A 26,827-nucleotide genomic window follows, 5' to 3' on the forward strand; every position below is an offset into this window, starting at 1 on the left:
ACATAATGACATGTCTACTTATTTATTGAAGTCCGATCGACTTACCGTATGTGTAATCTTATATTAATCAAATTTGATTAATGAGTAATAAATTTTTTTTTTAACGTTGGAGATATTTTCATACAATACCGAGTTTCTTTTTATGCATATAATATAACAAAAACAATTTTAATTTTTTAATCACCAGGATACAGGAAGAAGAATTTTTCTTTCTCCTTTTATCTTTATTTTTCTAAATTTTTTAATTCTGATCTTGATACAGTCATGCAGATTTTATCGATTCAGTCGCATTTGTACTGCTGCCACTATAATCCGTTCTATCTATTAATATGCACATTTGTTCCGACGAGTTTCCATTTGAACTCTGGATAATAATTTTTCGAACCAGACGTCCATAGCAATTTTAATTATTACACAGGTGCACAAAATTCTTGTCATGCGGCTCTAATAGGGATAAACAAATAAATCAAAATTTATGCATTTCATATTATAGTACAACAGCAACGTGCTTATTCGTAGTTTCAGTGGGTTTGGCTTATTTCGGTTTATGTAGTTTAAATCAGATTATTGCGTCTATATATTTTCATTCGTTTGATTAAGCTAGATGGTAATATTAATCATTTTTATCTATATAATAATTAAGATGGAATGCTTTATTTGTCAAGTGTTATATTATGTATACTCGTGAAATGAGTTCAACGATAAATCCCTTTCAAGTAACTTTCTCATAGAGATCTCTGGTACTTTTAAACGAATTTAAACTTATTTCTAGCTCGTGTATCATTAAAATCTTGTGTTTTGGTATGCTTTCAACAAATTTTTTGCATTTTATGCTAATTGAATTTCTCTTCATATCTAATTTTGTCAATAAATTATTAATGCTGTGTATTCAGGTTTTGGATAATTTGAATACGCAACATTAATTATGTATATTATTTATTATCGTTCGTAAATAAATGTAAATGCTGAGAAATGAATGTCGCTTAAACATCGAGATATTTTTAGCATTTTGCAATTATTTATCTATTTATTTATCTCGTTTCTTTTCTCGTTTAACTGTATCTCGAATCAAGATACAATTGAAGTTATAATTGGCAAGATGGCATGGAATACAACAATGCTTGTATCACTGGATCTCTTTTTCTATATTTTGTTTTTCGTATTTTTTTCTTCCATCTCTTTTTAAGTTTACTGTTTATTTTTATCAATTATTTTTATCAATTAAGTATCGCCAAGTATTGACAATCCCATGATTCTTACTCTTCTACAAGCAGCTAATATTTACTTTTATAGTCCTATTGCTCCTGTATGCGTTACGTAATATTACGAAATGTTTCCTCTTTTAACTATGAAATTTGTTTGTCGATATCGCGAGTTACCGCAGTATAAATTTACGATATTTATTTATACAGCAGAAGAGAAAATTAAAATTTATCTTTTATATCGCGAGTTTTGATTTTATTATTATAGCTATTTCAGTATCTCTTCAGATAAATGGTGAGAATAATTTATTATTTGTCGTTAAATTATTCTAAATTAATTAATTAAGTTTTATTCTTGTGTAATAAACGTACATTTTGCGCAACGAAAATGAATTTTACGATTGGATATATTTCCACATGTTCTCTGCCTATATTATAGTTATGAATTATCTGAAAAAAGCGAATTATAAAGGCTCATGCAACCTCCTCTATGTCGGGTGCATTCGGTCGAAGACCTTTCAATAGAAAAGACACAGATTCGCGCTGCGTTTAGATCGCATCGTTTAGTCGACCGGAAATGTAGACGGCACAAGTTGTTGCGGGTTCCGGTTTCTACGGTACAACGAGCGACATGCCCTTTGGTAGAAGAGTGTCAGTGGATGGTGGCGTGTAATCCATCACTCTCATTCACGACCCATCCTCGCTTCTTCCCCCTATGTTGCTGCTATACGACCGCCCTCTCATGCTGCCTTTCCCTTCGCGCATCTCCGTTGTACTGTCACATCACTTATCCCTGGAAGACAGGCGGACAGACGAACGCTTAAGCCGTGCTCGCAACGCGCCTTTCCTATTTTTCACCTCCGGAGTGTCGGGAGAAAGGGATCAAAGTATCCGTGTTGCTTCCCTTTCTCCGCGGAATAAAATTGCTGCTACGAAGAGAATTGATGCTTCCCGCTGTAAATTCGTCCTATTTTTCATGACGGGGGTCATTCCGCGGCGGCGCTCGCTTCGTCTTGTCTCACCTTGCCTCGCTGTACACAGCCCCCGCTAACAAGGGATTTCTACTTCAACGGCGACGGTCTGAGCCGGATCGTTCCTCGTTTACTGCATAAGGGATAAATCGTGCACACTCTCCCGTGCGTCGCGAGATTTTTCACCACCGCGGAAATGTTGGCGTGGCGCTCTTATACTCTTTCATTTCGTTGTTAGCATCGTAAATATACCAATGCACGAGAATGTCACTGCCACAGAAATTTCTACCGCGAGAGAGAGATTTGTCTTTAAATTTTATAAAAAAAAAAAACAAAAAAAAATCTTGACATATGTATTACGAGGCTTTAAAAGTTTGATTGCATAAAATAATAAAGTAGTCATAACTTCTTTCGAGATTACCGAAATAAAGTACATGATAGATGATAGATATTTCTCTCGCACATTTTAGAGAGAACTTGCATACTTACATAGTAAGATATATATTCATATTTATCTTACGAGATAAGTTGTATCTGCAAAGTTTGTGTTACGCAAGTGGATATAAATGGGGTTATATACATGAGATAGGGCAAGGGACAAGGATGGCATTAAAATTGAGACTCTACGTAGAGATTAACGATTAAAGATAAAAATAATTGCTGGACTCTGACGATCAAAATGAGATTTAATACAATTTAACTAAATGAAAGCAAAGTCAATGAACGGGTCTTTAATTTAGAATCCTGATTACTTCACTTACCTCATTCTAAGAAAGTAAATGAAAGAACTCTATAAATCTCGCCAAGCTTCGAAATCTGGCTTAACCGTATTGATTAGGGTAAGATTACATTTCCATTCTGTTGGAAATTGAATAAATCTGGTACAAGATTTGTAACGGTCTATCTAATCGATACGTTGTAGTTAACCTCATAATCGAGCAAGACATTTTTTCATATCGGATCATATATAAAGCTCCCTTTCGATAAGACATCACTGTCACGTACAAAGATTTATCGTCTGATCCGCGCACATCGTTTATTATCCTATACACTTTATTAAACATGTTTCGCGTTCATCGAGCTTCTAGCTGTTTTGCTGGCTTATAATTAAGCTTTTTTTATGTATACATTACATGCATTTATTCTCAGTTGCAATTTTTGTGATTTTTAAAGAACTAATATGTGACTCTGTTATTTTATGTGTCTGCATTTTTAATTTTGTTCTCTTTTGTTTTGTACTTTCATTCTATTTTTAATTCTGTTATTGTTGACTGATGATATATTTTATAGAACATGTTTTTTATTTATTAATTTTTTTTTTTTTTGTAGTCAGGCAAAGATTTACATGATTTCGTACGTACGTATTTTGTTACGTTTGATTCGCGTTTTGAGTAATACTCATCGTGTGGTATCGAAAACGTCTTCACCCTCGTTGGCGTTATTACGAGAATAATAACTCGCTCCCAGCAGCTGCCACCGGCGACAAGTGTTACGAATACCCTCTTCAAGGACCACTTTCTTTCAGGCGATGCAGCATCGGGAAGTATCATTCGCGTTACGCTGTCTAAATTAGTAGGGGAATAAATACGATTCGTCTTCTGAACTTTGAATATTCTTTCCTGCAAACATCAAGCGGTGAAGCTTTCCAACGCGGAATAAAAAATGCTTTATTAAAAATCTGAATATTTATAATTGTCATTATTGTTTAAAGACAATTTATAAAATCTCATATTTGTTTTATTTTACGACTTGTGTTTAGCTTTGCAGCTTGTCATAACTCATTATTATACCGGAAATTATTTAAAATACGACTGGACATGAAACATTTATGATAAGTTAATATTGTTAAAGGGATAAGAGAAAGCAATATTAATTTGGAATAAATAAAAAATCAATTTATTTAATATTTAACAATATATAATATTATTTTATATATAATGGGATAATTATATTTGATATATGAATATCTGACAAGAAATAAAAATAATGTATATTTTACACATACATACAAAATATACCTTTGATGGTATTTGCGAAGAAGTTTGCATAATGTTTGTGAAGATCAATTCTGGATTTCGCTCTTGCTTACCTCAATCTGATAAAACGGAAGCAAACAAGATAGAGTATGCACCGTCGTGCTTATTATGTATTTAGCGTGTATCGTAACTTGTCCGACCGTCACGGAGATTATGTAATTTTAGCATGTACGGGGCTTAGAAGTTGCGACGACTTGTGACAGAACTTTGTAAATGTTCTGTGGTTTATGCGCCGAATCTTATATGTCTTATCTGTATTAAGTTTCTTCTCTTTTGTTGTGCGAAATTTTAGGCAAAAAAACATGCACTCGCATATTTTAACTTATAGTATATAATTATTTAGTAATACATCGTATATTAAATTTTCTTTGCCTGATATAGTTCCCTCTCAATACTATATATATATGTAAATTTTCTTATTTTTTTTTTGTGTGACGAATAACATAAAATGTCGATTTTTAATAAATACAGAAATAGTAAAAAATCAAAAATAGCAAATTTTTAAAATTATGTTTAATTACTTTATGCTAATATAATAAGATATTTACTTTTATTATTCATTTGTTGTTTAAATATTTCATCAATGTACCAATAATTCATTGGTTTCTGACAAATTTGATTACATTTCTACATTTTCTGTTTTTATATTTATCATATAATGATGTAAACATTTCGCGTTTATATTTATTTTGCGTTTAGATAACACGATTTCCTTACTTTAATTTATCCTGCTCATAACTACGCAAAGTAGTCTTTAAATTGAGGTAGCTATCTTCTTCGCGGCAGTCGAGGGCTGCTTCGGTCGAGATTTGCACAGTTCTCAACATCGCAAATTGTATGCACACAATTTGCTCGAGCGGACGAGATGGGACGCGAAGAAATTTGAGCTTCAGAAGGTGAACGGAATCCTTGAGTTCACGGTGAATGTCTCGCGGTACGTTTGCATAACTGCTTTGCATTAGCAGGACTGGTCGTGGCCCATCGGTTTCTCACCACTCCAACGACAAAGTACTTTGTTATGAACGTAGTATAGATCGTCTTCGAAGTTTAGCGAATGCATTAAAAAATATCGTCAAAGTCGAAGAACTCTTTGCTGATGAAAGTTTCGTGGTTTGTGAGTAATTACGCGAGCAAACTGTTCTCTCGTGCCGACGTTGTCTGCTCGTCGTTCCATCGCTTGGTCTTTCTTTCTTTGTATTCTTGTATTTTTTTTTCCTTTTTATCCGGTTCTAGATAATACAGCGAAATTCAAGTGAAAAGGTAGCAGGACCAGTTGTTAAGATGAAGGAGAAGTCCGGAAATAAAAATATAATAGCTTTTTTAACATTGAACTGACATGAGACGATTTTGTGCATAATTTATAATCTCTGGAGACTGCGAATTCTTTGAATTGCGGCACGTTTAGACTTTATTGTGGAAAGTATACATGTCTCTTGTACTCGATGGAATATTTAGGTACCAGGATGCTGGGCGAAATTGTAAAAATATTTTTCGTAGTATTTTACCGAAATTAATGTTCGTATCGTTTCTAATTCTTTTTCGCGCCGAATTGACAGTACGATTATTCTCGCAAGCATACATATTTCAAACATTGTAATTAATAAGCACAAATCAATTTTTAAATAATTTTCTAGCGTTTGTATATTTTTACCAACAAAATTAAGTTATATTTTGTGAAGTTATTACGTATAAGAAAATAATTCACACGAACAACATTGATTTGATTTTTAAACATTAATGACATTAATTTATGTACGTATTACGTTTATTCATATTGGCAGACGGAAGATCTCAACTTTGACGATTCTTTCTCCCAGCGGAACACAAGTACTAACGCACTATGGGAGTAATTTCCTTGTTAACTGTACGGAGAGTTGGTTTAGCGCCATTCTTATCGAGTAAATGAGAACATCGAGCTTGCATAGCTGTACAGATTAACGATTAACTAGGGTAACTAGAGAACTCTAGCATTTGCGGGTAACGTTAGCCTGAATGCAAGTATTCTAATATGTACTTCAACTAATTCACGTAATATTATGTAATGATTTTTATATAACTGGTATATTAGTGCGCGCAGATAGTAATTGTTTTATGAATTGTATATCGAAAAATATGTATTAAATTTCAACTATTAAGTCTTTTTCCCTTATATACGAAATCGCTCTGGATTGGATTTAAAAAAAAGAATAGTATATGAATAATTTATTTTTATACATCGAGTATATATCGAATTAAATTGTATTGTAACAATTCTTACGCTTAATGAAGCAAAATTATAAAGTTATTAAAAGTTTTCATTTTGATTTGTTAAACAGTAAATAAATTAGGTATAACTATTGATTATTGTAACTATTGGTATTTGCCATACGAATGTATGGTGTAATAGTAGCAATATATTATAACAGTAAATTACACGCTTAATTACTGAGATTAATGAACCAAAACGGGAATGTTTGATACATTTTACAAGCTCGATTTACCGATTACCGATCGGCAATCATATAATTAAATATTTACTTTGAGATATAAAATATAAAAATTCATTATTAATGCAACGTAAAAATATAAAATTTTTTTATCTTAACATTATAATGAAAGATAATTAGAAACTTTAATGAGTGCAATTAATATTAATTATTGCAAATCGGTAAACATCTTTGCTCGTGATATTGTATTATTGCAACAGATGCAACTGAGATTGTACAACTTATTATTATTAATAATCGTTGATTTAATTTATTGATTTACTCTTTATCGAATCAACCAATGTGCATATATAAACACATATAAACAGGATTAACTTTTAAGATGGATAGAAGAAGAGAGAGAGAGAGAGAGCAGAGAGTTTTATATCATTATTGATTGTAAGTGACGCAATGCGTTTCTAAGTAATGTTTAAGCGCTAGTAAACGAGTGTTATAAATCGAGGGGTACGAAAAAGCGTTTACGAAAGTTTTCAATTACATTAGAGACGAGCATTAAGCTCGTCTTCGACGATCCTGCGTAGAGTTCCACCTGGGATACGCCATGGCCTCGCTCCGACTCAATTCAAGGGAATGAAACGGGTAAACTTATAAACTATGAAAGTTACTTTCCTATTCAATGAATTGACCGTGCATTCTTTCGTACGTGCCTTGAAATCATTCCGTCTCGTTTCTTCTTCTTCCTATCTTTCTTCTTCTTTAAGCGAACTTGTCTTTTCCTCGTCTTATTGTCTGCCACCGTACGTGGAAAAAGATACAACGTCGGCGAATCAACTGGAAAATTACCAGTTTTCGTAGAAAAGATAAATGTTTCATGAGAAGCTCAACAAGTCAGTGATCTCTCTTTTTCTCTCTTTCTCTCTAAAGCTATTAGATTGCGCAGTCGTAAGAAGGATCATTACTGTCGTTAAGCTCGAATGATCGATAATTCGATGTATGCATACGGCGGCTTGGAAACATTGCTGAAACGGATGTTTGAATGCTCACCTTGTTTCCTGCTGCGCCGAGAGCGCGTCAATTTTCGTCACGTCGGCGGGCGGCCGCAGGAGATACGGCCTGCCGACTTTTACGACACGACGCCGCTGCTATCTAATGGAGATATGGTTTTGTTTCCCTGTTACAGAAGTGGAAAGGAGTGTAGGCACCGCAGCACCGGGGGCGGCGGGTGCAGCTGCAGGGGGTTCTCGGGGGCTGTCACCCTCTCCCGCCCCCTCGTCACCGTCGACCCCCGTAGCGACTAGCAGTCCCTCCGTTTCCTCGGCTTCGTCTTCACCTTCACCCTCCACCTCAGCTTCCGCCCTCGTCGCGGGACTCGATAAATCAGTGCTTCAGGTAAGCTCGCTTACTTACGCGTGCGTGAAGTCGCCAGGACAATAGCATTATGTAACTGAAAGATACATGTACAGAAAAGGGGGAGATGTACATGATATTTTGTTATAATGTACTATTTAATCGCATTCAAGTATATACTCGTTATCGTATATACAGTTTTTGTCACTTGGATTTTATTAATTTACATTATTAATTTACATGTCAACAGTAGACACTTGTAACTATAATCTGTATGAAATAAATTAATATTCGTCCATAAGGATAGCACATATGAAGATGTCTATATTATTTTAAGAATTATTTTTATATATCAATTGTAAAATATTTTGATTCTTTCAAATATTCTTCAATTAAAATTGAACGCGAGAAAGTAAACTGATACAATATTATTTATACAATTATAACATGTATCATATTTTAATTTGAGATCCTTTATTATCTCCAAAAAGTCATTTAAATGTTAGAAATTATAGCACCAAGTATATAAAACGTAAGCAGTGATTAAATTTTCACTAAGAACAGAAAATGTATTTTCACGTGGCAGAAAGAGAATTAACGAGATCTGATAAACTGATACCATTACGTCTCTTTAGAAATCAAACGCTCGGTAACAAATAATAATTAACGGTCGGTTAGCTTCGGAACCCGATCGCGGAAGATATCGATTTGATTACTCCGGTATTGCTACGAAGAGATGGAAATATTCTCAACGAAGAGAACGAATGTTTCACGATAGTTTTCGCAATTATTCTTGCTGGGAATCGATTAATTTTATTGCGATTCTTTTCTTTCGCGCGATCGAAAATGCGTTATTTTCGATGCGTAGCTTTCTACGAGAAATTTCATGCCAGACAAAACGTGCGCAAAATTTGTAATATAAAATTCCGTCGTTCTTCCGCGTCGCCAAAAATGGCGGAGGCACGACAATGGCAAGAGCTTGCCCGTCCTCGGTCATCTCGGCTAATTAAAGCGCATAAATTACGCGAATGCGTAGAGAGAGACTGATGAGAATATGGCAGCGTAACGCGCGTTGCTGGGATCCGACAGTAAAGTCGCGTGTTTTCCGAGCAAATGTCAGCGAAAAATATATTAAGCTAACTTTTCGACAAATTCTAGCAGGTAGATATTCTAAAGGAAACCGATCCATTTTTTTTGTATATATATATATATATATATATATATATATATATATATATATATATATATACCTATATTAAAAAGCGGATACAAAATCTGATTTGCGTAACATCGTGCAAAATAATGTTTTCACATGAGATATAAAAATATAATAGTATGAATAATGTGATATATATCGTTAAATCGATATAAATGTTTATGTAGTTGCATGTTGCGTTTTATATCGCGCTCTTTTCGAATTTTAACGAGTAGGACGAGTAGGATATTATTTTCATTTTTTTCTGTATCCATGCTTTTTTTAAAAAAAATCTCTGTTTTAGATTGAAACGAATATATGTTCATGCTTTGTAGAGAGAAAACTGTAGCTAAAAAGAACAGAGGCTTATTATTTGGCCCCTGATGGAAAAACGTTCTCTTTGTAAACGTAAATTAAAACGCTGTCGCAAATTATATTAAGCGTACGGACATATTGCGATATTCTATTCTGTATGTATTTTAGTATATTGTAGTGTGTCTCTGAAGGGCGAGGAATCTTAACTTGATTATCGAGGTGTCGACTAGATCATATTCGCTTTCCACTTAGTATTCGGAGTGGAACGATATACTCGATCGATATTTCTGACATATTGTCTATATTCTCTTCTTTATTCTCGATACGGTATATCAATATTATAATTAATAAATATAAAATTGGAATGTTAGAAGAATTTAATTATGAAGAGTAATAAGTTGAAGCAATAATTTGCTGCGCGAAAGCTAGTAACTTCGCGTTGAAAATTTCTTTATGTGAAATAACATTTATTGAAAGTTAATTTTATTCACCCCTTTATATTTCGCTTATGCGTACTGGCTTCTATAAAGCGGCAGAACAAATTTTGTTACCACTGTTCTCTTCTCTCTGAAATACGGTTCGTCATAAATTACATGTAAATCTGACGAAGTATCGAGAATACGGAAACAAGAGAGATATATACCTTTTTTGCAAACAGAGATGTCAAACTGTCAACGGAATAATCGGACGGCGCTTCGCGCGTGACATTTTAACTTTGTGAATAACAAAAGCTTTCACCATTAAGAATATATGCTGCCCTTTTAAATAATCTTATTTTATTGTTCTTCTATTTATCACACGGGTTTGCCATTAGAAAATTTTTTTTCCCATCAGGTTTTAAATGACATTCTACCTATCTCGTGAAATATATATTAAAACATAATTTATCGAATATAATATCGTATGTAATATACTTGAAAAAGTATTTGCTCTTCTAAATTATTTTTATTCTTTATTTAATTGCCGTTAAATCATTTATTTATTATCGCTTCTATTTTTTTATTTCTCAAATTTTTCTCTTTTTAAATGGTTTCTTATTATTGATAATATTCTCGAATACGCAAATATCGATAAAAAAATTCTTGACATGAGTAAAAAATGTGCAAACTGCACAATAATAACTTCATCGGATCGATGAGAATTATAAATAGGCCCTTTTAGAATTTGTGTGTTGTTAATCGCGAATAACACTTTTATGGCATCAGTATATTTAATGAGATTTTGACTTAGACTTCTAGGCTGCACATTCTTTTCCAATTGCGATCTAATGACAACGGCAAATTTCGAAATAAATGAAATCCCGTCTGAATATTCTGCGTTTGGTGGCACAAGTTCGGTTATCAGGGACAAGAATTAGATTTGTGTGACGACGGTGTGGACAGCACAAGAGGGGAAAGGACCGACGTTCATGCAGGCGTATAACTCGGTCAATTTTATCGAATTACTCCGTCAGGTTCTCTCCCTTCACGCCATTCTGAGCCCCATTCATTCCTCGTGCTCGTGCTGCGGTTCTTACGACGCACATAACACGGGAGCACAATCTAGTAAATATTCTAAAATAAATTAAGTTAGACTTCATTTTTTTTTTTTATACCAACATAAGATGCTTTCTTCAAGTTCCGTAGGTTCGGCCGAACGAAAATTTATCGTCTTTTAGTACCTAAAATTTAATTAAAGATCACTTTAGTTGATGCGAAAAATTTATTCGATTTTAATAAGTAGGATAAATGTCATATAAATGTCAGTCCGATTTTATATGTAGATGTTAATATCTTTGGACTTGGCCAAGAATATCTTTCGCTCGCTCTGTTTTTCGTGTTATTCTGATCTTTACATTCGAACACATATTTTTCTTATTTTACGGTATTCTTTAATAAAGTATTTGCTTCTTTATATATTTTGACCTTATGCTTTTATTATTTGAGTTAATTTTATATTAAAATCAGTTTTTTTTTTTTTTATTAAGATACATTTATCGCACGATATAGCATTATCGCATTGTAGATTGTTAGTTAGAAAATCCCGAGGTATTCTTTTCTTTTTGTTTTGCTGAGCTTGTAAAGCGTTTTTTCCACCTGTTTTTCAAGGATTTCTTCTCTTTGAACTCTTGTGACCTAAGCCATCACGTTCATATTTCGCGAAACGTCTTTTGCCCTTTTACTCGTCGGAGCCACGTTACAGTTTCCTTTGAAACATGACATTTTACACGTACTTCGTAAAGGTGAAGCAACTTTTGATCTTGCATATGTTGCTTCCGTGCAGCTGCTGAAAATCGAGGATATATTTATGTCAATATGTTTCAATTTTGCAATATTGAGTTTGAACCTGATAAGAGATATCCATAGGATAATATATTAAAAGTAAAGTAGTTGAACTATTACAATATATAGTGTATAAAACTTGACGTAAATATAATTCGACAACATTTAATATTCTCACCTATTGTCTAGATAACTTTTATCAACGTCTTGGTCAACAATGCACACAGGCTTTGGAACGCTTTTCTCTATTTGCCGAGTCAACAGTCAGATTCAAATAGTCTAACGCTATCTCCCTGCTTCTATTTCCGGCTATGCCGTTGCAGTGACAAGTATTGTGTTGTTTGCGTAAAGCGATGAGATGCCTCGAGGTAACGAGACTTGAACAGAAATCGAGTTGCCAATAAAATTCTATTTTATTTCATGATAGTAAACAACATTTTATTCACTATCTTGCATTGATCCAGCCGTGGAGTTTATTTCGAAGATTTCAATTGTCTCAATCAAATTAATAATCGAGGAACTGAGATATTTTGTCATTTGTAAAAATTAAAAACCATGCCGTTTAGAAATTGTTTTTAAAGAAAAATTAAAAAATTTAAAAATTAAAATTTTGAAATTTCATTAATCTATAATGTGATAAAGACTTTAAGATTTTAAGACAATGTAAATAGTAGAAAATAAATTGTTTAATTTTTAGAATCTCTCTTTTTTTTCCCATTAATTTTAAATTTATATAAGAAATTATGCGCTTTACTTTTTTTCGTTCAATTGATGCAAAATATTAAATTTCGTAATTTGTAGGGTTGATAATTAATGTAAATAAGATATGTTTGTGCTGGACAAGGCAAATTCTCTTCCTTTACAAGAAAATAAATTTCAATTTTGAAACTTTTCCGAAAACAATGTTAATATGCGGTTTCCTATACCGAATTCCCGTGTTCGCGTTTCTGTGACACTCCAATAATTTAAGTCTCTTTGCGGTATTCAGCTTATTAGATTCTTGGTTACCCTTGTGACAAAATATATGAGGTTAGTTTGAAAGCTTACATGTGTTCTGCATAAAATATTGAAATAGCAGACATTGTTTTCCATTGCCACATAGGTATATATGAGAGTGATTAACGACGATATTTCCTACGTTTTTGTCTTTTCAACGATTAAATTAATTCTGAACTAAATTTACATGTACATAAATTTCAAATGAAGCTCGTGAACGAAGCAAAGCTTGGAATTTTTAACATTGTTTCATAATTCACGTCATGCTTAAAGAATGATTCATAAGAATTTTCTAATAGTAGCTTTATTAACATTTTTCTTAAATGTTCTTTGTTACATCTTTTAATATCTTTATTAGAGTGTAATAATAATCTTGTTAAAAAATTATCATGTTTATTTTTGCAAATGCTACAATGATAATAAAAATTTCGATTACGTATAATAAAATTTTGAAGCAGAGAGAAGCGATATAACGAAGACGAAACGGTTTGTTCAATGAACCGTTTGATGCATCAGAAAGTCGTAGGGTGACAATCGAGAAACTTCGTGCAAAGTGTACCTGCGCCAACTTTTCCGCGTTTATTGTCATTCGGGGAACAATACCATTTCGGGGGAATCGCTTCTTAGGGGAAGTATTTTATTGTAGAACAAACATGAAAGACAATCATATAGCCAGTTAATAGCTTTTATTCTTTGGATATGTTTTTAGTTATTGAACTGAAAGAGTAAACATGGAGTTACCGGATAGAGACAATATTTTTTGAATCGACGTCAACAAGGTTACGATTAAAATTCACGATGTTTGTCATAGTAAAAATATAATCGCGCACTTTTCGATTACTACCAAGCATCGTTCTCGATCCGTCTTTTTTTATTGCTCAGATGCTAAAGTTCGTCGTTAAATTCTTGGAGCAGAATTCTCAGGAATTTTCACGATTCTCGATGAAATGCTTTATGCATAAGAATATATATATATATATATATATATATATATATATGGTAGATTGTATAGGTGAGAAATACATAACGGATACGCACGTAAGCTTACTCGTGAAGTTTTATAGCGTAAAAGAGAGGAGCGTTACTTCGTAGTAGAGACAATAAACAGTAAGTATATTTCAGTTGTCTAGAAATCAGAAAATAAAAGCGTCGAATAAACTTTTATCAAGATCTTGTATAATTTTTAGTAAACATTACATCTTACAAATTACATCTTTTATAAGAATTAAATGAAAAAATCAATTATTTTGAATTTTAATTTTACCTTTGATTCCTAAGCTTAATCTTAATAACTCAATAATAATTAAATGAAAATATATAAATCGTAGTTCTATGCTTATTCTGAAATACGAGGGATATGATCAGGCACTTCGACAACAGGCACTTAATCAAGGCCGCTTCGGACAAGGGTGGGTGAAAAGCGGAACGAGTCCTGGAGCTTATAGACTAGATGGCAACCTCCGGGGCTTGCCGGACCGAGCGAGACCTTAATTTCCTGTAGCACTACGGTTTATCTCTTCCGCGATTTATCGACTCCCTCGAAAGTTCCACGTTCGCGATCCAGGGAAACCTTCGTCGGATACTAGTTTGGCTTTCTCGCCTGCTTGCTTGTTACATCGCCGATCGATAATCAGCCGGTGTTAAGCCGGTGTAATTCCGTAATAGTTTTTTCAATATATTGTTTGCCGTATAAATGTTTATTTGAACGCCACGATTTTTTGAAATATTTCAAGTGGAATTCGTGCGCGAAATATACAGCAAACAAGCTACGCTAAAATCGCTAGCAGAGATATCGCCGATGTCTAGCGAAGCGTTACACATGCACGCGCCCGTTGGCGCTCCGTTGGCTTTTAAATGTATTATTGGCTTTACAACTCGCGTAGTTCCAATAGAATAACGCAACTCGCCTTGATATTTAATTAAACGCACCAATAGAGCCATTTACAAGAAAAAACTGTCCATCGTAATGATTATTGGAAAATGTAAATTTATAATACAATTGAATGCTTACTCACGCATACCAATCCATTTACAATAATCACATTGCGAATTTTTTTTTGTGGATTGAGTATTATTTTCTTTGAAGATTACTTTATACGTTTAATTGTTTTAATTATTTTAATTATTTAACGTGTCGCTTTTCATGAAAATAAAATTTCTCGATCAAGAATCTAAGTTGCAAATCTATCACGGAATAAATTTTCCAAGTTCGAAGATTATTGGAAAATGTAAATTTATAATACAATTGAATGTGCTTACTCACGCTGTATAATACCAATCCATTTACAATAATCACATTGCGAATTTTTTTTTGTGAATTGAGTATTATTTTCTTTGAAAATTACTTTATACGTTTAATTATTTTCATTATTTAACGTGTCGCTTTCCATGAAAATAAAACTTCTCGATCAAGAATCTAAGTTGCAAATGTATCACGGAATACATTTTCCAAGTTTGATTGAAATTTTATAAAATGCCTGGTATATATTCGACATTCGCTTATTCTTACTTAATGGATATTGTGGTACGATGTAAATCGAAGTCGGCCACTTACGAACGGACACTCCCTACTAATTTCCGGCAGCAAATATCCTGATTCCGGTCTTGCGTCCTTCCCTTTTCGCTAGCCAACGGCTCTTTTCCATCTCATTTGAACCACTTTCGGATGATAGAGACATTTCCCGCCGATTCACACCTTTCCGAGAGACACGAGTTAATTGCTACAGCTAATTTCTTAATTCATCATAATAAGAGAGTTATCGATTTATAAACTGATTAATAATCGAAGATACGTTATTAATTTAAAGTCACGTTTTTGGAAATGATTATATTTTTGTTTCATATTATCTTAATTTTTTTATTATTATTTTTATTATTTTCTTTTTTCTGGTAGAGAAATATGATAATTTTTTTTAATTACATAGATTTTTTAATATAAAAAGGATTTAGCAAATATCAATTACCGCTTATATATCATACTTCTCTCGTTACAACATAGACATTATTATAGTTCTTTTGCTTACTTATGTTACAGATACGTGACTGGCTTACGGTCGAAGAAGGGATGTTGCGACAACAATCCGTAGTCGTCGGCGATGTCGACGAAATCATGCATCTTCTCGATAAACAAAAGGTAAGTCGATCGTCAAAAATTATTGTTTGTATCAAACAGTTTGCTTTTTGAACAAATATCGCGGTTGTATCATTAATATATTTTTTTTAAATAAAAGCAATCATTTAACGCGCTATATGTGCATTTGCAAATTACAAACAAATTAATAATTAATCCAAAATAATATTTATATATCAATATTCTGGATACAATTTATAATGATGTATTATTAACGCGAGATCCTCCAAAAGGATAACAGGAAAATTATTTATTTGTTTATATTCGAAAATTATTAGATGCGTAAACATAATATATAATTTTGAGTTACCTAGTATATCGGGATGTTCGCGTTGCTTTTGTTAGTCGCATGTGCCTTTATTATTAGACTGCCTTAATAAAGATTCTAAACGCGAACGAACGATTGCTGGGACGTTGTCGTGCCTTTGAAGTTTATCGTAATTTGTCGAGTCGAGCTGCAATATTTCCGAGCTACCTCATTCGTGCTTGCGTGGCATTATTGGAAGCTCGCCTGTCATTTTTTTTTTTTTTTGGTTTTTTTCCCTTTATCTTTGTTTCAACAACTACAATTCTGCCGTCGAAAGCGGCAGTTAAATTGTGGACATTTTTATATGCTGTTTTCCTGTTCTCACTTTATTACTTAAGTAATAAATGCAATTTGCTTTAAGAATTTCATTTTGCGATAATTATCAATTACCGATTCTTTATTTATTAAAATTTATGTACGTATATATCGTTATGGTTTTTTTATTTTTTTTGTCGTCGTATCGTATCTTGTGCGGTAAAAGCGGCAGAGAGCTAAAAGCTCCAGCGTCGGTAACCTGGCAAACTGTCATTGCCATGCAGTCGATATTTCAACCCCCATAGTTTGACTCAAGTGTTCGCTGCAGGGGTAAATGCTCATCGCCCGTCTTTCTCACAAAGTCAGTCTAGCGTAATACCTTGAGTGGAAAAGTTATCAGCGAACGATGACGGAAAAGGTAAGGTTCTTTGACCGCGAGTGAGATCTACGACGAGTCTCCAAGGCACGAAGGTAGAGGTGTTTAGGCGATTGATCGGGAAAGCCCTGACATTGGCATTGGCGTTAAGGGTTCCGACGAACATTGCCACGCCTTCCTTTGTGCGTCGATGTCGTAGCGTCGTGTTGCGCGCGTTATTCCGCCATAGCCGTTAATTGCATTGAACTTAATGGATCGATATCAAGAATTGCAAGCGACACGAAATCTCACTTTATAAACAAACAAGTTAGAAGAATATTTATTTTACCGACATGTATGATATATTATATTTTTTCGTAAGTTAAAGTTTATAGATGTTATAATATTTTATAAATCTTTTTTTATGATTATTATTTTGTTATACTATATATTTGAATATCGAGTAAAATCGTTATATATAAAGTAATAAAAAAATATAACATAATTTTATTTTACCGAATTTAGATATTTTATGTTATTTTCAAATATAATACTAAAGTTATTACATATTAGGTTTAGCAAAATATTGTGACGTTTCTTTCTCTTTTGATGTTATTTTTTATTTATCTTGCATTATATTTCTTTCAAGATTAAGTACAAAAGTCGTTAAATATACATCGTATCACATATACATAGGATTTTTTTCAAAGTCATTACAAACTCGCAATTGTAATAGTAAACTTCTTATGACATGACTTCCTTTTCTTATTCTGTTATATATATATATATATATATATATATATATATATAGCTTTTTGCAGTCGCTGATTATAAAGCTCTATAAATCTAACGTTAAAATAGACTATAAAAACGCTACGACATGCGATACGTCTCTATTGTGGATTTCTGCCATAAAAACTTGCGCGTTATCGAGACATTTTTACATTCTCGAATATACATATCTGGCCTTTCTTCCCCATTATATTCTCATAGCAGCATTCTGTCATGAAAAAGTTTATCCCGGAAATAATACGAACGTTTACCGTAAATTTTCTCGAGCCAAGACACAGAGAGTACATTATCGTACCCTCCTTTATTCCTCTTGCCTTTCTGCATTAAGTCCCGGAAGCTTGCACAATGTCAACTTCGAGAAACTGGCATTTTCCGAGTCGCATTCTTTCGCGTATGGGTGCGAGAGTTTCAATTTCAAACTCCCATTTTAATATTCTACCGCTTTTAAAATCGCGCCAGATATTTCCGCTCCATTTATCTCGAAGCGCAATCGTAATTTTGATTAACGTTAATTATATTTCTTTCTTCATTCTTTCACAATTTAATTCTAGGTTCCATTATAATACACATATACTTTTTTTTTTTTTTTTTTTTTTAAAGGACACATGGATGAGACGAAAATAAGAGGAATCATTAATTTTTTCAATATGGCAGCATTCTCTTTCTCGAAAGAAAATAATTTTGCATATGGCAGATTTTGCGTTCATTAATGCGCACGCTTTGAAAAGAAAATCGGCGTGATAAAGTTTCCTTTCGGGTAGGAATTCTTCACTATTCGAACGCGGAAGCGAAGTCATTTTTTTTCCTCGCACCAGACGGTTGTGAATGGGACAAATGGCACACTTGATTGATCAGTGAAATTGTATTCTGGCGAATGCCAAATCACATACCGTATTCTTTCTGCTTATACTTCAGAACGGAGATGCAAAATTTTCGGACGCTTTTTGAGGGGTGGCCGAAAACAATAGGCTTGTTACGGTAGTGTTGTTATCGATTTCCGATTCGGGAAAGCGGAGGAAGAGATATTTTGGCGCACAGAAGGTGCAGAGAACGAAAAGACGGAAATTTCACCGAGGATCTATTGCATTCTCTACATACGTCGATAGCTGATGTTTCGAGGCGGTTATATTTTCTTCTGTTTATGAAAATAGTTTTGGCTAAATAAATCCAAAAGCTAATTATATATCTGAGAGAAAAAGAGAGAGAGAGAGAGAGAGGGAGAGAATTGTATGTATCCGACAATGGGCGACTAAGATATTTATACAGTCATGCTAACATTTCGCTTTAAATCACATTATAATTATAGTAGTCTCGTAATTGTCACAGTAGATTTTGTCTCTCTATCTCACGAGCTTACTTAAGCTTGTTCCACTGTTAACATTACACAAGTCATTGTGTCGTCACCTGCCATGTAACAGGATTCGCCCGACAAAGCCCAATTACCGAGATCCGAACTGTATGTTGGCGTGAAATGTGCTTTTAGTCGCTCGAGAAGCATTCTCGTTTTAAACGACGAAGCTTTTTATAAAGTGGGATAACACTAGAACGGCAGACAATAACGAAACGTGACACATACATATGTATGCGTTATAAATATTAATTGTTTTTATGGAACGCCGTGGATTTTCAACAATAACAACTTCTACTATATTTTTATTATATAGGAATTACTTGACATTTCTCAATTTAAATATTTCGCGAAATAAATAGCAACGAAATATAAACTAGTATCTTTCCTCTTTTACTAACACTAAAAATAAATCATTAATGTTTAATCGCGAAATTTTTATTTGTTCTACAGATTATTTCAAATAAATGAAATAAATTTCGAATAATTCTATTCAAAATAAATATTGCATTTAAATCATCAATATTATATTATCAATATATATATATATATATAATATTACTTTTCTTATAAAAATAATTTTCTATATTTTTATGATTTTTTAAAATTGATTATTTGGCCAAGAGCTATAATATATGTTCGCTCTTATAAGCTGTTATTAACACAATTTACTTTATCATTTATATTTCTTGAAAGGAATCTTACGTAATGTATGAAAAAAGACTCGTAATCATTACGATGACAACGATGTCTTCGATCTGTCGATATTGCTCGCAAGGTGCTCTCTCACTGATTTCTCTACACCGTGTATAATCTTGTCGTACGCGCTGTCAAGCTACACAAGCTTCTTCGTTTTTCGCAAGATGTCCTTTACGCTGGTTACAATAAACGCTTCATTATTTCTTTCGTTTCCTTTGTCCGGCTTTGTTGCCGATGTCTGATAACCTCGGTGCGCCATCTCATCGCGGGCTCTTCCCATCGGGATTCACAGGATTTCAAAATTGCACTCCTTATACCAGCGAAGGACTAATGTCAGGAAGCTGCGCGCGCGCCTGTAGTTGTGAATAACCTTCCACGATCTCGCAATTTCCCGGTTATGCCAGTATCTGGTGAATAGCCGTCCTCATTCCATAAGCTTACAGCTTGTACATACAGTTACACGCATCAGCTGCGTATGACGTGTCGTAGATTGTTGATGCGAAAATTGAAATTTCGCCGTTTTCTCGTTTGTTCTGTTGATGTATGTACGTATTATTTTTAGGTGAAATCTCTCGATCCATTTCCATGTGATTTCGCGGTCAAGCATCATCAGTGATGACATTATTGGATTGCTTTCTTTTCTATTAATTTTATAAGCGCTTTAACTATGTGAGATGATGATTTGACTTTTATAAGAAAGAATATGACATTATATTGTCATTGTAACATTTGTAAAATCGTAGATCGTATTATTATTATTGAAATGGAAGATTAATATTTTGTATAGATAATCCGTGTAATCCATTTTCTGTGAATAATTCCGTTTTCTTCTAATATTTTTCAGATTTAATAATGAATGTTACAATTTTTTATGTCAAAAATTTACTGAAAATTATTATAAATATTTTTAGATTTTTTTCTTGTTTTTATATACTTGAGAAAGAAATTTCGAAATTTTGATTTACTTATTTCTTTTATTTCGTGGCACTTTGTACTTCAGCTAAAAGTATGAAGGAGTATAATATTTAATTAAACCGAGTTTTGACGAAGTTTGTTTCCTCTCCGCTAGATACTATGATTATTTCCGTAATTTATATCGTTAGACTTTCATAACCGACTTATTCCTTTAGCGATGTCGAACTTCAATGCCACAACTTTCTTGCGAAAGTTAGTTGTTGCAAATTAATGTTATATTCAATTAATTCTTTTTTCTAAGTACAATGCAGCTCTTTATTTTTGAGAAAAATTATTTTCTACTATAATCTTATACAATACAAAAAGATTGAGTGCAACATCGTAATTTAAAAGTGTGTATCTGTGAAAATGTTTTGAAAAGAATTTTTAATCGAGAAAATATTAACAAAGATACAAAAATTACACACATATAATATATAATACATATTGCTTTTGCATATACAATATTTTTTTCTTTACGAAATACCGTGCAAAAAGAGCATGTTTGCATGTGTATTACATTTATGAAGTTTCTGCTAAAGTACGCGTGGCATCATGTATATTTAATTACTGCATTTTTCTCTGCGAAAATTCTTTCAATTAATGCCATGGAATCGCGGACTTTTTATACAGGACATTTTGAATCGCATAGAAAGTTCATAGTGCGCGATGAGAATATGTAGGCAGAGTTACGTAAAATAGACCGAGCTTGTTAAAAAGGATATCGCAAAGGAAAGTCGACCAACGTTTCGTTTACGTAATAGTAGGTAATTTTTTAACTGTGTGTTTGCGCTGTTATTTGCTTTCAGCAAAGCTGTTTTTTTCATGTATTATTTTGTTTCTTTCATATGATTTTTAATCTTTTCGATTAAAATTGCATTAATTTTATATTCTATTAATATATTACAAAATTTGAATTTTTTAATTTAAAATTTTATATTTGTATGTGTATCAAATATAGAAGCAATGTTGAATTTTACACACAGCGTATTACACACAGTTACGCTATAATAAAATAGTTAGCAGTTATAAAATAAATAAACGATTTGACTTTATAATGTTTAACAATATGATGATATGTAAATATAGTAACATATACTCATTTCAATTATATTTAAATTGTTATAGTTATTTTAATTGTTTTTGGTGATAAAAGACGTTCGCGAAGAGTTATTTAATTTTCACTATAGATAATGGCCTTAAAACATTTTGCAAACTTTTAAGTTGCTCGCATGACACTTATTATTACGATATTTTTTTAAAAGTATCTGGATAGTTTTAACATGATACATATCATATACATTACATACACACACATATATTTATTTGTATTTTGGAGAATAATTTACGTTTTTTTTTATTTATTGATCATTTTTATCTTTTTCTTCTTACGTGTCAAATGATTTTGATCTTTTTTTGCTGTCTTGTCACAATGCGATTTGATACTTTATGGTTTAGAGAGGAAGAAAGGCTTGCAGTTGCTTTTATGCCACTCGTGTAGTCAGTCGTCGCGCACTTCGGTTAATGGGATAAATGCGTTTGTGACGTAAACCGTATATATCTTGATATACGTCGAGGTTACTTTCGTGTTACATTCGTATCGTCGTGGATCCGTGTGTTTTTGCTAAAAAAAAGCGACATATTTCTGAAGAAGTTGTATATGTTGCGAGATACTTGATACTTGCTTCTTTTGAACATATGCAGTTGCTACAAATGTAATAAAAAATATGTTTAAAAAAATTAATATTTTTTTCAATAATATAAAATAATATTTTCAATACATATTAAAATACATTGTATATATTCTTTCTCTTCGTGTAAAAAATATTATCCACATGTAAATCTATTTATTTTTTTGTGCAAAATACATTTTCTCTCAGATTGTAAGATTAAAAACATAACGATTGGAATAATTTAATCGTTTTAATTATAAACAGACGCAGTTAATTTATCAACGTAATATTTTATTGTTATGCGTATGCTGCTTTTATCATATTAAACAGAATTTGCAGTGAAGTGAGTGCTTGTTTGATGCATAAAAGTAATTAGAATTTTAGAACATTTAATATTTATATCATATATGTGGGAACGTTTGTTTCATTGATAATACAATTCAAGTATATTCGATGAAATTTTATGCGCTATTGATTACAAAATTTCTCATGTGTGTTTTTGCTTTCTCCGCGTGCTTATTATTTTTCCCATTTCACCTTCGTTACTACCTCTTGCATCTTTCATTCGTATGTCCGTAGGCGAAGAAAAATGCAATCATGAAACTCGGCGACGCGATGCAACCGAGGGAAATATGTTCGCGGTTGATAAGCATTTCTGCGCGAGTTGCTGAGCTTTTCTCGCGAGATTTTCAATAGTTTTAGACAAATCTATTTGCATGAGAATACTTGACTATCGTTATCAAAGTTATATACAGGGTGGATATAGTTATATACCATATTAACACAGTATTAAACGTGACAAAAATAAGCGCATCTATATCATATCTTAAGATTTTACAATATTCCATGTTTTAGATGGAATAAAAGAAGTTACTGAAATATATATAAATACATAGTAATATTAATATTACACAATTCCATGTTGAAAAACGCGTTGTAAAAATATTCTGAATAAAATATTCATATGGCAATATAATAGCAGAATAATTACTTAGGATTTAATGACTAAATTTATCATAACAAAGTGGTATTTAAATTTTATACGGTAATGTGTTTTCAATAGAATCACATTGGAGCGGTTACACAAGAGATCTTTTTACGCCTTTGTAATTATAACACGGTGGGGTGTTTTGCGTGTGCGCAATACGCATCTCTTCTTTGTCGATTCCTGTTCCATTGGATTTAGTGTAATAGCAGTGACGGGTTGAAACACACGTTTTGTATTAAAAGTTTAATTTTAAAACTATCTCTATATCGTACTATAATCTTACTTAGAAACATTGTGATTGACATATAATTTATCTTGTCTATTATACTACGAAATCAAATAAAAATTAGATAATCGATACGGCCAAGTTGATTTATCGAAGTACACGTATCGGCTCTATTTTTAAAGATGTAAGCTTGATATTCCGAATGGAGATTTCCGATGAATATTTTAGTTTATTGAAACGCACACGCTTGTCTTATATCTTGTAAAATTTATTATTATAATCGATTAACAATCGATTATTTGAACTTAGAGATTTTTGACAAAGCATTAATTTCTCATTTGTCGATCAAGCGAGAAGAAGTGAGAGAATTGCTATAGATTCTTTATAATGTGATGGATGAATTCTAGTTTGCTTCAAATTTCGTACAAAGCTCGCAGCATTCGCTCGAGCAGCGCCCTTCGCTATACGAATTTTGCACCCTATGGGCTCCATATATATCCCGTAGGATGGAGGATATATATATATATATATATATATATATATATATATATATCGTTCCCTGGCTACCTAACCAAGGGTACCCATGAAGCAGCGTCAGATGCTGAATTCAGTTCGACGACGCGCTTCCATCGAAGTACACGCGTTCGAAAATCATATAGCAGCGCGACGTCGGGATTAGTTATTAATTATCGTTAATACTATCGTCGATCGATCGCACGTAAACATGTTTCTCGCTACGCTTTCGGTTACTCTTTTTATATACTTGTCGTGGACAGTTTAACGATTTTCAGTGTTAACAGCAGCTCTCCACGCACGATGTGTTTGCGCACATGGTTATTCAGCCGGTATACAGTGGATTACAAATATTTGCCTTGTTAACGAACGGGAAGCTGATTATCCGAAAATTTGAAATTTCGTACTTATAGGTCTTTGCGAGATATCATCGTTGGAATTATGCATCACGATCGATTTTCCTAAATTTAATGAATATCGAGCGATAATTTTTTGTGACTGCCATCTGTCAACAGGATAAGTCAGCAAGTGCATTTTTTGATAAATTGAATAAACTATATATATATATATAAAATTAGATATATTATATAATTATATAACACAAATAATTTTTTATATTATATATATATATATATAATAGAAAATTATATTTGTGTTATTTATATCTCTTTCCTCGAAAATTGATTTACACTTATCATATCACGTTTACTCGATATCGAATTTGCTTATAAATTTATCAAATTTTCTCTTGAAAGAAATATGCGATTTACGATACAAATGTCCTGAGTAATTATTTACATAATGATTTAATAATCCAATTCTTTGTTCTTTTGCTCACACGATTTGTAGTATTTAATTGATTGCACTTTTTGTCGATATTGAAGATCCGTTATCGCGCGTGGAATCGACAATGTAATTTTGACGAAGAGGGCCTAATGAAAATTAGAGATGCAGCCGGCGAAATACCGAACGAAACGAAAATCGATACAGCATACTCGGCTTCCTCTCTATCTCTGTCTCACGTCTCCTTCCTCTCTCCTTGTCGCGGGGGGAAAATCCGGCGTCACCGAACGAATATCGTATAATAAAACGAGAAACATTATGTTGGTTTGAACTTGTCTCTGCTCGAATTATACGCGGTATAAATTCAAACATTTTAGTAGAACTGTAAAATGTGTTTTAGCAAAATACACTTTTGTAACTTTCAACAATTTGATTTAATAAACCGATTAGAACATAGTATATTATCAAATTGTAGACCAATTGTACAATATACAATATTATAGCACGTGTAGAAAATTTTACAACTCATTGTTCAAATTTTTTTTTTTTTTTTATTTATAAATACTATTTCAAATATATTTTATATTAAATTTTTTTTTTAAAAGATCAATTTCTTGTGTTATTGCTCAATATGCTAAAGAGTATGTACTCTATTTTATAAATGAAACGTTAGTTGCTAAAGTATGGGACGTATCATAAAGTAAGATTAACGAATGAATCACAAAGAAAACTGAAAACGAAATGAGAAGTAATATGTATTCCAGCAAAAAAAAATGCGTTATCGATATTATGTCTATTATAATAATTGACATAATGTTTGACGTAATTTTTATAATTATATTTTCTTTTCGAATGGAATTCTTCTATCAAATAATAGACATTGGACGAGATATAGTATATATCGTGATATCAAATATACATATATTGAATAAGTTACAGTGATAAGGAGCGATAACTGTTATCATTCCGAAAAAATCGACGATGAAAATTAAGTGTTTGCGATGCTCGTGCAACGTTACGTAAAAATTTTACGATGATACTACAAATGATCTTTTTGCACATATCCTTTACTCTCCGCTAACATCGACCAGTTTTTCGCACTTTTCGTAAACTACCTGGAATCGGCGATGTCCGAATTCAGGTGCATTTCCGAAAGCGTTTTCATTGCGATGAAATTGAATCTTTTATGCGCCCTAACGCCGTCTCGGATGTCCCGGAGTTTTGACGTTGCGGGTGGCCGCTGTGTTCGCATTACGTGTCACATCAACGATTTGAACTATACAGGCCGATGCGAGCCGATAGTCTGACAGGCAATGGTTTAACATTTTGTCTCTCCTGATATGTTCTTTTCGTTTGGTCAAAAGTATTGTATTTTTTATTAGTGCGCGTATATATTGTGTGTGTTATTTCTTTTCTTTTAAACTCCCATTCGTTTTCCGTAGTTCATTACGTAAGAAACTGAGGGAAAATGCGTTATTTGCATTCATAGAGAATTGTTTGAGAGATATTTATATTATCGATCAACACGTTAAATCTATTGGTTGTATATATATGATATTCTATAAAAGTGAGAATGTTTCTTTTAGAGAATCTAATTTCTAAGTTTCTTCGCTTTCAATATTATTAAAAATTAATTCTTCGTGTCGATCGATATATGGGTGTAGTTTTCACTTTATTTTCACATCGCACGATGCGTAAATGAACTACGATAACGGAAAATTTATTTTACGGCATGCGGAGGAAGGGTAGGAAATATCAATGTATCCTAGCCGTGAAAATAATGGAAGTTTGTGCGAGATATCAATATACAACAATGCGCTCGGTTATTGAAAAACATATCTAGACCAGGTTTATATATGTACAAGTTGTCCTTCAAAACGCGTTGTTTATTATGAAACCTAGCAAGTAAATATGACATTTTCAACGTGAAACGCCAGAGTGTTTCAACGGGAATTTTAAAATTGTAAAAATGTTCGCATTTACTTCCTACCGCTTCATCCTTTTAATCCGACGCACTGTTCGATAAAATCATATACGATCGAGAAACGCTCTCGA

General features: G+C 32.7%; 1 protein-coding gene across 4 annotated transcripts in view; it reads left to right on the forward strand.

Moving 5' to 3' along the window:
• LOC138939822 (dystrophin, isoforms A/C/F/G/H) overlaps positions 1–26,827 on the forward strand; it is a 413,267-nt gene that overhangs the window by 83,150 nt on the left and 303,290 nt on the right. For all 4 annotated transcript variants that reach the window (XM_070308019.1, XM_070308020.1, XM_070308022.1 and 1 more), the window contains 2 exons: positions 7,816–8,024; positions 15,784–15,882. In XM_070308019.1, the coding sequence (XP_070164120.1) occupies positions 7,816–8,024; positions 15,784–15,882 (308 nt within the window). The remainder of the gene's footprint in view (positions 1–7,815; positions 8,025–15,783; positions 15,883–26,827) is intronic.

Source organism: Polyergus mexicanus, unplaced genomic scaffold (genome assembly GCF_030449975.1).
Source record: "Polyergus mexicanus isolate NDT 795.1 unplaced genomic scaffold, iyPolMexi1.0 SCAF_15, whole genome shotgun sequence".
Taxonomy (NCBI): Eukaryota; Metazoa; Arthropoda; class Insecta; order Hymenoptera; family Formicidae; genus Polyergus; species Polyergus mexicanus.